General features: G+C 35.8%; 1 protein-coding gene across 1 annotated transcript in view; it reads left to right on the top strand.

Moving 5' to 3' along the window:
- Window positions 1–12,523, top strand: part of ITGA2 (integrin subunit alpha 2) — a 141,914-nt gene that overhangs the window by 97,461 nt on the left and 31,930 nt on the right. The window contains exons 17-23 of the mRNA XM_044657746.1: window positions 3,786–3,937; window positions 6,528–6,638; window positions 6,801–6,883; window positions 7,441–7,582; window positions 10,845–10,937; window positions 11,638–11,714; window positions 11,800–11,883. Of these exons, the coding sequence (XP_044513681.1) occupies window positions 3,786–3,937; window positions 6,528–6,638; window positions 6,801–6,883; window positions 7,441–7,582; window positions 10,845–10,937; window positions 11,638–11,714; window positions 11,800–11,883 (742 nt within the window). The remainder of the gene's footprint in view (window positions 1–3,785; window positions 3,938–6,527; window positions 6,639–6,800; window positions 6,884–7,440; window positions 7,583–10,844; window positions 10,938–11,637; window positions 11,715–11,799; window positions 11,884–12,523) is intronic.

Here is a 12,523-nt window from a genome sequence, read left to right as displayed (position 1 = left end):
TTAAGCTCCTTGTGGGCAAGGAATGTTTCTCTTTCATTTTTGTATCCTCAGGTTCTAGCTCAGAGCCTGGCACTTAGAAAGCACTTAGATGATTGTCAATTGATTGATTGATTCTTAACATCCTTTCTGCTCTAAAATCTTGTGGTTTTATAAAGTCCATCTTAAGTCTTACAGTCTCCATAAAGATTCCCTCATGGCTTCAGCCTTTACTATCTTCCTTTTTTCCTGAATTCCTATAGTACGTGTAGGCAATAGCATTTACTTCAGCACTTTCCTACTATTCTGTGGTGTTTGGTTTGCTGCTGTTTCCTGAGGTAGATGGGTTCCCAACAAATTTCTTAATCTCTGTATTAATATGTTTATGGAGCCATGAATTTAGGACTCCTATGTCTACTAGTGATAGTATATACATATATACATATATGTGTATGTGTGTATATACATATACACACACAGAGTTGTTTCAGATAGATGGGAAAATGGACAATCAATTTAGAATGGTTGAAATTATTTTATAATTTATAAAACTCCCTTATTCCATTAGCATTATTAGTAAAAGGTTGGAATTGACTCTTGGTTTTTATTTGCCAATGTTTGCTAGGTGAGGGAAGATACTTAAGGTTTATTAAATGGACCCTCTATCAGTTTTAATGGTGCTGTGATAGTATTTATAAAATGTTTTGTTGCAACTAGTACGTTTGGTATAGGAATGTTTTATTCATGGGACTAGCTTACTCCTTTGTCGTACTGAGTTATAATATCCTAAAATATGTTTATTCAGTCAGTCAATTAATCAAATTTTTTACAACCTTTATCTTCTGCCTTAGAATGGATACTAAATATCCATTCCAAGCCAGAAGAGAGTTAAGGGCTAGGCAAATGGGGTTAAGTGATTTTTCCAGGGTCACACAACTAGGAAGTGGATGAGATCAGGTTCGAATCCAGAACCTCCTATCTTTGGGCCTCCACTGAGTCAACTAGCTGCCCCTAATCAGTTATTTTAAATATCTCCTTTACACCAGCAATTGTACTATCAACGGGAAAACATGGTGATTTTAATTCAAGCAATGGAATATAGGTCTATACAAAGCAAATACAAGGTCACTTTGCAAGCTATGCAGTGATGGCGAACAGGTGGAGCTATCAGGAGAGATTGCATGTAGAGGGTGGCACTTGAACTGAGCCTTGAAAGAAACCAAAGGTTGAGAGAGGTTGAAAGAAGAAAGAATACAGTGAATTCCAGGCATAGGGGACAGGGAGTATAAAGGCAGGGAGATAGGAAATATTATGTTGTATACAAGGAATAGTAAGATTAGATTGACTTGTAATATGTGAAGAGGGGAATAATGCATAATATAGCTGGAGAAATAGGATGGGGCCCGGTTGTGAAGAAATTTCAATGAGAAATAGAGGACTTTAGGGAGCCACTGTAATTTATTGAATATTAGAAGACATGGTCCTACTTTTTTTTACTAGAGGTAGAAGCAAGATGAATTTTTATGAAGAAAAAAAAAGTTGGTCTGGCTATGTTGATGCCTACCTAAGTAAAAATACAGCAGCTAGGACTCCAAAACCAAATGCTAACCTCATAACTCCGTGCTTTCCCTATTTTCTAACTTTTTACATCCATCTAGCATTTTTTTCTTTAGATTTTTTTCAAAGATCATCCCAACTTTGTTCCATGCATTTTGCAGACTTGCCTTTACAATGCACAAGAATCCTAGAGGTAGACCAGTCCCAGAGTCATTGCCTTATGATTCTTAACAGATCAGTTTGCCCAAATGATTCAGTGGAAAAATATATTCATTGGCAAACAATGGCTCACTGTCTGATCAGAGTTCTGGAAACATCTCATCTTATATACCTTCTGCTTTTCAAATAGAACTCATTCCTTCTGCCCTAATGAACTCCAAACTAGATTTCTGCTTATTAAACCCTTACCTTCCATCTTAGAATCAATAATGTGTACTGGTTCCAAGGCAGAAGAGTGGTAAGGGCTAAGCAATAGGGGTAAAGTGACTTCCAGGGTCACAGAGCCAGGAAGTGTCTTTTTTTTTATCTTTTTTTTAATGGAAAAATTTTCCATGGTTACCTGATTCATGTTCTTTCTCTCCCTTTCACCCTCCCAACCTCCCTTAGCTGACACGTATTTTCACTGGGTTTTACATGTGTCATTGATCAAGACCAATTTTCATATTATTGATAGTTGCACTAGGGTGGCTATTTAGTCTACATCCCCAATCATGTCCTCATCAACCCATGTGTTCAAGCTGTTGTTTTTCTTCTGTGTTTCTACTCCCATAATTCTTCCTCTGAATGTGAGCATCGTTCTTTTTCCTAAGTCCTTCAGAATTGTCCTGGATCATTGCATTACTGCTAATACAGAAGTCCATTGCATTCAATTGTGCATTGTGTGTATCAGTGTATCGGTCTCCTTTCACTCTGCATCAATTCCTGGAGGTTGTTCCAGTTCACATGGAATTCCTGAGACCAGATTTGAACCTAGGACCTCCCTTCTTTAGGTCTGGTCTTCAATCCACTGAGCCACCCATTTGCTCCCTCGACTTCTTATTGTTTGGTATCTGTCCCTTTTCCCTCAGGCCCATGTCTGGGCACAGACAAGTCAGTGATGATCAGTGGTTAAGGATCTATTTTATTTTTATACCATCTTAATTTACAATACTCTGTTGTACACAAGATTCCATTTGCATGAGATGTGTCTCTTCAAACCACTGAAATAACTAATTTTGATAAAGTTTTCTCTATTGTTTCTGTCATCAGATGTCTATCTTAACTTGGGCAAATTGCTCAGAGTTCCAGGAGTACAGTCTCCAAATGACTACTGAAGTCCTTTCTTGTCCCATATATATAATCCTGTCTGACCTTGGTGTTTAAGCTTCAAAAAACTAAAAATGGACAACTCTCCTATGAGACAAGGGAAAAAATGGACAAGGCTATTGGGTTGTTACAAAACCTTTCACATACGTGATTTCTTTTAATCCTGGTAGCAACCCTATGAGAGTAGTCATGCTTTATCCCCATTTTACAGGTGGAGAAACTGAAGCTTAATAAAGTGGCTTGCTAAATTAGTTCACTTACCTCATAATTGGCAAAAGTAGAACTCAGACACAAGTCTTTTGGCAACATAGATAATATTTCTTTTTGCCACATTATATTGCCCCTCTTGTGAATGCATTTTTAAAAGTATGAGGTGTAAGAATGCTGACCAATAATTATTTTTATATTATGTGTGCTATATACTCATACAACAGTCTGAGAGAGAGAGGAAAGATAATATTGGCTAGCTGGTCCAAGCAAGAGATCAAAGAGGTTTAAGGTTCTTTTCATGAACACTTTTCTTTTACTTCTATTTGCGAAAGTTTTGCTCTGACTAGATATCACTCCTTTTCTTGTTATACTTTGTCTCTTCACCATCTTACTGCGTGAGACAAAACAAATTTCTTATGGTTCTTTCTTGGATATATTTTGTGATTAGAAACATGTTTGATGTTCTTTTTCCTTGTCTGTGTGAGCTGGATTGCATAGTGGATAGACCTCTAAGCTTAGAATCAGAAAGACCTAAGTTAATGATTAGTCTTAGATACTAACTGTGTGACCCTGGGCTAGTCACTTAATCTCAGTGTCCTCAACTACAAAATGGATATAATAGTAGCATCTACCTTTCAGGGTTCTTGTGAGGATTAAGTGAGATATTTGTAAAGTTATTAGCATAATATCTGATATGTAGTAGTTACTTAAGAAAGGCTTCTTTTCTTCCTACACAGATATTACCTACAATATTACACTTGATGCTGATCGATTTTCCTCTAGAATAACATCTAGGGGATTGTTTAAAGAAAACAATGAAAGATTCATTAAGAAAAACACGGTGGTTTATCATGCAGTTACTTGTTCAGAGCATATCATTAATATACAGGTAAGGACTCATAATTTTCTCTTTTCTCCAATACGAAATTTCCCATAATCATCAAATAAATGAGAATTTTGTGTAAGGCAAGTAATTTCCTCCTTTGTGTCTCTTATTATACTTTTGACTTTTGGGTAAATAAGGAATGCAAATATCATGCTATGATAATATATGTGATTTCTGTCTGTTTCATTGAGCATAGTAAGGTCTTTCTGTTGAATGGAGATTATTTAGGTTTTGTTTTGTTGGGTTTTTTTGCTTTTGTAATACCATGCCTACCACCTACTGTTGCCTGGTTTACAATAGGTATTTATGTAATAAATGTCTGTTTTTAATTTATACTTAGATTCTCAACTCAACCTATTGTTGTTCAGTCATTTCAGCTGTTTCTGACTCTTTGTGACCCCATTTGGGGTTTTCTTGGCAAAGATACTGAAGTAGTTTGCCATTTCTTTTTCCAATACCATAATTTACCTAGAGGCAAACTCCAATATGGGGCAGCTAGGTGGTGCAGTGGATAGAGTACAGGGCCTGAAATCAGGAAGATTCATCTGGCCTTGGACACTAGCTAGCTGTATGACACTGAGTAAATCACTTAACTCCATTTGCCTCAGTTTCTCTTCTATAACATATGCTGGAGAAAGAAATGGAAAACCACTCTAGGGTCTTTGCCAAGAAAACCTCAAAATGAGGTCACAAAGAGCTGAATGTGACTGAAATAACTGAACAACATCAACTTCCTGTCTCTAGGCCTGGCTCTTTAATGTGCTATCTAGCTGCCCACAAAAAAAATTATTAGTAACACATTTATAAAAAAGCAACATCAATGTTTTCATAAATTGAATTTCCTGTGTCTAAAAACAAAGAAACTCACATACTGTCAAACTGTATGGACTTTTTTTACATAGCATTTATTGTCATGTTATTAAGATCACCTCTAGTGATAGACTGATGTCTTGGATTTAACTTGGGAAGGATAGAAGAGAAAAGATGATAGCAAAGTCAACATTATTTAGTCAACTTTTGTATTGTTTGATTTTTAAAAAATAAGTATAATTGCCTTTGGAAACAAAACTACCAACAATAAATTTAAATTGTGGATGATGTATACATCTATCATTAGAAACCAGAAATGGGTTTTGAAAGTAATGCATCAGTCAACAAACATTTATTTAAATACTTACTCTGTGCTAGGCACTGTGCTCAGTGCTTAGGATTCAAAGATAAAATGTGAAGCAATTGTTTCAATAATGGAAATTCTGGTTTTTTTGCAATATGTGTGTATAATATATATGTATGCATACAATATATGCAAGAGCTAAAAGATAATTTAGGAGGTGGGTGAGGAAAAAATGTCAGCTAGGGATATTGAGTATGCAAACTTAATTTTGAAGGAAACAAAAGATCCTAAAAAGCAGGGGTGAGGAAGGAATGTATTTCAGGCATAGGGGACAACTAGGATAAAGGCAAAAAGATGGAAAATGGAGTGGCAACTGTAAGGAATAGTAAAGAGTCACAGAGTTCAAACACAAAGGGCAATCATGTAATAAGCCATAAATATAGACTGAGACCAGGATGTAAGTGCCAAACTATAAATGAGTAAAAGGCAATGGGGAATCATTTGAAGTTTATTAATTGGAGGAATGACAAGGTCAGACCTGTATTTTAGGAAAATCATTTTGGGAGCTGAGTGAAGAAAGAGTTCAAATGGATGGAGTGAAGCAAAACAATAAAAGTAACATGGTATACAAACATGGTTAGGACATTATAAAGTATTCTTTTAGATTAATTTGGGTGGGATGATGAAAAATTTAAAAGCAGTGGAAAATTAAAACACCTAGCTATTTTATAATAGAATTTGAAGACTTAGTTGAGATAATCAGATAAATCATTTTTTAATAAAAATCTGAAACAGTTTTAATTTTTCATTTTTGGTCTAACTTTAAACATAGGTCAAAGATGGAGTCTTTGATTAGTATAATTACTCCTCCCACTGACAAAAATTGCATCCCAATTATAATTTCGTGAGTGGTATTAAAGTGTTGCCACAGCTGAAAAATATAACTACCCTCTGATGTGCCTTGTGAGAAGCTTCTCTGAATTTAGCTAGTGTGATCCTCAAACAAATTATCATCAATTTCTGGTCTCATGGTCAAAGACTTCTTAGCTTAGGAGATTCTGACAGAAGTGGTGGTAAAATTAATCAAAGGCAAAAATATAAATTCTTGACTAAGGATCTTATATTTGATGGAAGGAGGTTTATGCTCAAGAAAATCTCCTGATTTTACTAGCTGAGACTACTGACATTTTTTAATGAGCTAGGTTTCATTTTATTTGAGCCTTCTGTTAGAAATTCCAAAGATCAGCAACATGTCTAAATAACTGAAATATCACAACTTGAAAGATGCATGTTTTCATTGGCATGGGTGTCCTCAGAAAGCAGATTGAAACCCAACCATCCCACCTCTGTCTCTTGCTACCCACATTCACAATTGCGTGTTGACCATATTTGCAATAGTGAAATCATTCTGTAACTAGCTTTTTATTAGGTCACTTGCTCTACTCTGTTTGCATAGAAAAAAGAAGCTTTGTATTTCAGGAACCTTCTGATGTTGTCAACTCCTTAAATGTTCGAGTGGATATCAGTTTGGCAAAGCCTGGTACAAGTCCTGCTCTTGAAGAGTATTCTGAGACTTCAAAGGACTTCAGTGTAAGTAGAGGCCCAGCCTTTACAATTTTTAAAATGACTAATTCTGTTCTTTGACCAAACCAAACACTAATAGTCACCGTGCCAATGCTAATAATAATACAATCTCCAAATTGTCCTCCTTAACAGTATGTGTGAGGAAAATTATATTTTCACTTTCTTTAGATACCGTTTTTGAAAGACTGTGGGGATGATGGAATCTGCATCTCTGATCTTGTCCTTGAAGTTAAACAGATAACAGATACTCAGTAAGTTTTACCTTGAAACTCTGTGTGTGTGCGTGTATGTGTGTATGTGAGAGAAAGAGAGAGAGAGACAGGCAGGCAGACAGACAGACAGACACAGAGAGATGAAGAGGGAGAGAGAAAAAGGGAAGAAAATAGAGGATGAGACAGAAGGAAGGGAAAAAAGGAGGGGAAGAAAGGGAGAGGAAGAAAAAGAAATGAAATAGCTATATACTGAAGAAGGTTTTGTTCAGTGATTCCTTATAAACAAGTTATTTATTATGTGGGGAACATTTGCCATGAACAAATACTTATAATGAATAGAATTTCAGTTCCTGGCATTAATATAGAAAGGAAATACTGGATGATATTGACAATTAAGAAGATATTGTAACATTTCATTATTTGCTTTCACCCTTAAGTCAGTAAATTGTTCAGAAACTTCTTATTCCCAGTACTTCAATCTAACATAGAACATATTTATATTCTTGTATGTGGGAAGTCTTTGAATGTCCAGTATTGATTGATTTGGAGACAAATTGTGCCATTTGCTCTAGCTTTTTTGCTTTTATTATTAACAGAAAACAGCCATATATTGTCAGCAACCAAAACAGAAGGTTAACATTTGCTGTGATGCTGAAAAACAAAGGGGAAAGTGCTTATAACACCAGAATTGTGGCTGATTTTTCAGAAAACTTGTTTTTTGCCTCGTCCTCTGCATCGGTATGTGAGGGTACATGCTAACTAACCTAACTCTTCTCCCAGCTTATAGCATTTTTTTCATGTATGCCTGGAAATGGGGAGTTCTTTGTTTCCTGTTGTCTGGTATTGAAACCTTCCTTCTTCCCAAGTGCTCTTGAGGCCACTCAGCTCCTCTTCTTCATTTAAAGCAGCTCTTCAACCCTAATAATAAAAACATCCCAATTTTATATCTTCTAAATAAGGGAGGTTAGCATATAAACTGGCACCAGATCTAGACAGATTTTTGCTTTCCTGGACAAAGTTATCCTTTCCTTTCTTCTGAGATTTGACTTGAGAAATTTAACACTCCCCCATCTCCCAGTAGCACATTAGTTTGGTGCGGCAGTTGTGTCTGCCCCCCACATGCCTCAGCCTGAACTTGCTAAATCAAAGGGCTGATATGCACAGAGCTTAGACTCATTCTTTGTAGCTTTGTAACTTTGGAACCACAGAAGGCTGTGGTCAAGGTTTTTGGATTCAAGCCAAACCCTCTAATCAAATAGAGATGAACACTGTGCCAGAAACACGCTTGAATGTGGATGTTTTCCCCAAGGAGTAAAGGAAAATAAAGCAAAAGCTATAACTTGGGGTGTTTTTTCTTTAACAGATATACTTAAGCATAGGATAAAAGGAGTTTTATCCAGTTTCCTATTTAAACTTGTTAGGCTTATTTTTGAGCCTGCCCTGCCCTTTTCTCTTTAGAATTGTTATTTTTGAGGTGGAGGGTTTGGGGGGGGGTTGAAATTCAAGATACAACTTTCTACTTTTAAAGCAAAAAAGATTCTAAAAACGATTTAAGCACTTAAGCCTAAGAAGTTAATAGAATCCAGTGCCTTTCAGTATTTTCACTTAAAACATTGTACATTGTATAGATTGCTCTCTTGGTTCTCTTAATTTTGTTCAACATAATATCACCTTTCAAACTGATCTTCCTAAATCAGAGGTCTGAAGGTCTATGTCGCCCGTTTATTCAAAAACTTCAGTGGCTCCCTATCACCTTTAGGATCAAATATAAAATCTTCTCTTTAGCTTTTAAAGCAATCATAATATATTTTTATACCTTACCCTCAAGAACCTGTGTATTCTGTGATCCAGTGATATTGGCCTCCTTGCTTTTTGTCACACTAGATTCTCCATTTCCCAATGCTGGATATTTTCAATGTCTATTCCTGATGCATGAGACTCTTATTCCTCATCTCTGCCTCCTGGCTTCCCTTATGTCTTTCAGGACGCAGTAAAAAGTCCCACATTTGGCCAAAAGACATTTCCCAGTACTCCTTAATCTTAATGTCATCCCTCTGATATTGTTTTCAACATAACATATGTATGTATGTATGTATGTATATGTATATATATGTATATATATATACATATATATATATACACACACCTCAGGGTTATTTTAATTTTTACTTCTCTTATTAGTGAGTTGGATAGTCCAGTGACTCTTAAGCCATCTTCTTATTTCATGGAATCATTGCTTCTTTAAATTCATTCTAATTTTCATGTAGTCTGTTGATTAGATAAAGTTTTGTACCTCTTATGCCAAACTATTAATTATCTTTCTAATTCCTTCCATATCTCTCTTCTAATCTTCCCTAATACCTCCATTTCCTTTTCTTTAGAGCTCTCATTTCGTTTAAATAAATAATTTTTAATTCTTAAACAAAATCTTCTGCTCCCTCTCTCTCCTAGGAATTTTACTTGAACTTGGTCCCAAGCCATGTTGTTCTTTGAGGCTCCGCTTGAATATGTTTTGGAGTTGTTCTCTTCTCCATTTATGTCTTGAGCTTCCTTGTCTTTATAATAGTTCCTTATAGTGGAATTCTTGTTGTTAGTTCTTTTTTTTTCAGTTTTGCTTCATACCTTTGGATTTTGTGGTAGGATCAGTATTAAAATCAGAGCCATAAGCTGCTGCTTCTGTATTTGATCCTTACTCAGTACACAGTGAACATGACTACTTGCCCTCGGCTGCCACTGTTAGTCACAGAACCCTTTCTCCATCTCCTTCCCATCCACACTGGATCTGTGACACAACACTTGTTAGTGAGTGACAGAGCTTCCAGGTAGCACCTATTCTTATTGCACAAATTCAGGCCCATTTGTGTCAGATCTGGGACCTCTTCTTGCCCTGGTATACATTACATATGGGCAGACAGGCTTTCATTCAGATTCTGTACTTGAAGAAGTTCTGCGTAGCTATTCCTGGATAGACTCCCCATTGTATGTAGGGTTCTCTACTGACCTATGCTAGGAAAAAGTGACTCAGTCTGATTTTTTTCCTTAGGCTTCCTAATCAATTCTCAGCCTGATGGGTTTTCTAGATCGTTGTGAGTTACAGGAAAGAACTCAGCTATATTTCTTCTTGCTATTTTGCCCTCTTGGCTTTGCCTTCCACCTTTTTTTCTGACTGGAAAAAAATGTTGTTATGCATATTCTGTCATATTAGACTTTGACCTTATTGGGATACCTGGCCAATAGTCAGATCTCTGGACCTAACAGTATGAATAATTTGGTAATTCTCATTCCATAATCCCACATTGCTTTCCAAAATGTTTGGACCAATTCATAGTTCCACCAACAGTGTATTAATATGACTGATTTTGCAGAACCCCTTCAAGATTATTTCTTCCTTTTATCCTATTTGCCAATTTGGTGGTTAAGAAATAAAAGCTCATAATTACTTTGATTTATACTTCTCATTATTGTTTATTTTGAGCACTTAAAAATATTATTGATAATTTGCAGAAAATTGTCTCTCCCTTTTGGCTATTTATCTTTTGGAGAATGCCACATTATCAATTTAATTTTTTTCCAGGAACAATGTAATGCAAATTCACAATAAGTCAAGGTAAATTCAAAACTCCAAGTCAATAACAGGATCCCAGAATGTTCAAGTCTTAAGGGACCTCAGTAGCCATGTAGAACAACTCATACTCAGAAAGAAGACTCAGTCTGACATTCCTTACAAATGATTATCCATTCTTTGATTGAAAACCTCCAGGAAGCAGAAGGCCACTATCCCTGGAGCAAGTGTATCCCATTTTTGGACAACTTCAGTTGGCTTTTCCTAATTTATAGCCTAAATTTTCAAGTTCAAAACAATGTAAAAATAAATAAAACTTCTTCACCTTATTAGTAAAGGGAATGTTTATAAACTTTATGTATATCTCAGAAAACCAAAAAATCCCTTACAAACGTGCATATAATCATCACTTTTGTATATTTTTTGTCTGTCTTTTAGGTTGATGGGACTGAAGTTTCATGTCAGGTGGATACTTCCAAGAAGCAACTCACCTGTCATATTGGCTATCCTTCCGTCAAAAGTGGCCAGCAGGTACTCCTAGCATCTTATTTATAATTTTTTGCCATTGTGCTTTAGCTTCAATGCTCTTAAGTCTTCATCAAGAACTTCTGATTATTAAAAGCAAGTTCACAAGCAACCTCATAAGACAAGTAAAGGAAAATAATTTTCATCATTCTAAACAAATTCTATAGTTGATGTTTTTCTTTAAATGCTTATTTGAATTAGATGTTAGGATTTTCCGTGCATGCTGTTTTGGGGAATAACACAATTTGTGTCTTCTACATTCAGACACAATCTGTGTCTGAGTACTGTGTCATCTAAACCTATTGCCCATAACTTGTAAAAGTGCCAGACAGGAAAGTCCAAAGCTTATCTCCTAACACAAACTCAAAGATAAAGCAAAGGTGATAAATTTGAAGGAACTATTTGGCACTGGATTACATGTGGAGAAAATGGTAATATCAATTGAGGGATGGGATGGGGAGAAGGTCAGTCTTGGTTTGCTAAAAAGGACAATTCTGGAGGCAAAGTGAGACAGGACACACTAGTAACCTTAGTTTGGAATGACAAGAACATGACAAATTTCAACATCTTGATGTAGATCAAATTCAGAATCAAATTGGATATCTTTGCCTTTTTTGTAAAATATTTTGCTGATTGAGTGGTTGATGTACACTTCTCTGGGATTCGTTTATGTATACATTTATTTCTCTGGATTTTATTTTTATAGGTATCTTTTAATATAAACTTTGACTTCAATTTCCAAAATCTTCAGAACTTGGCACTTGTCAATTTTCAAGCTTCCAGGTAAAACATCATTAATTGTGAATTAGAAGGTAAATTTTTCATTTAAAATAGCCTCTTAATTTTTTTACCCTATTATTTGAAATAGTGAGAGTCAAGAAGAGAATGATTCAGACAATGCAGTCAACTTTAAAATCCGCTTACTGTATGATGCAGAAATCCATTTGACGAGGTATGTGGCATTACCAAGGTTTATGATTGTTGTGCCTATAATATACTGTTTAATCAAATTTTTAGTGTGCCCGTTAGTGAAGAGTTCTTTACTTCCACTAAATAGACTGCCTTTCTAGATTAAGAATTAATATGAAACACCTTTGCTCAAGTCAACCAACTTGTCCCTGGGTAGGTTTTGTGTGATTCTTTGGGGCCTGTATGGGGAGTTACATGACTGAAGGTCTAGTGATTTATTCAGTCTCATGTTACTGTTAGGGGCCTTATACCCACTGACTGTGTCTCAACCCCAACAGTATGCTTCCAAGTTTCTACCAGCCACCACCACCACCTCCTAACTACAGCACTAAAGAGTATGGGAATGTTAGCATTGCCAGTAACTACCATCTATGTGCCTGAAACCCAGAACTGTATTCTTTAATGTGGAAACACAGCATCTTGTGCATACTTTGATGGAAGGTGAAGATATGATTGAGGACTAAATGAATGAATGTAACGATTGCACCAAAGTCATTATTACTTTTTCTTTCTGAAATGGAAACCTGTAGAGCTTGGCAGAAGACTTTTGGCTGATGATAGCCATAGTGATCATTTAAGGAGATTTTTGTTATTGAGTGAGCATCACACACATTATGAAAATC

The sequence above is a fragment of the Gracilinanus agilis genome, chromosome 1 (genome assembly GCF_016433145.1).
Source record: "Gracilinanus agilis isolate LMUSP501 chromosome 1, AgileGrace, whole genome shotgun sequence".
Taxonomy (NCBI): domain Eukaryota; kingdom Metazoa; phylum Chordata; class Mammalia; order Didelphimorphia; family Didelphidae; genus Gracilinanus; species Gracilinanus agilis.
Note: the sequence above shows the minus strand (reverse complement) of the source record. Positions and strands in the feature narration are given on the sequence as shown.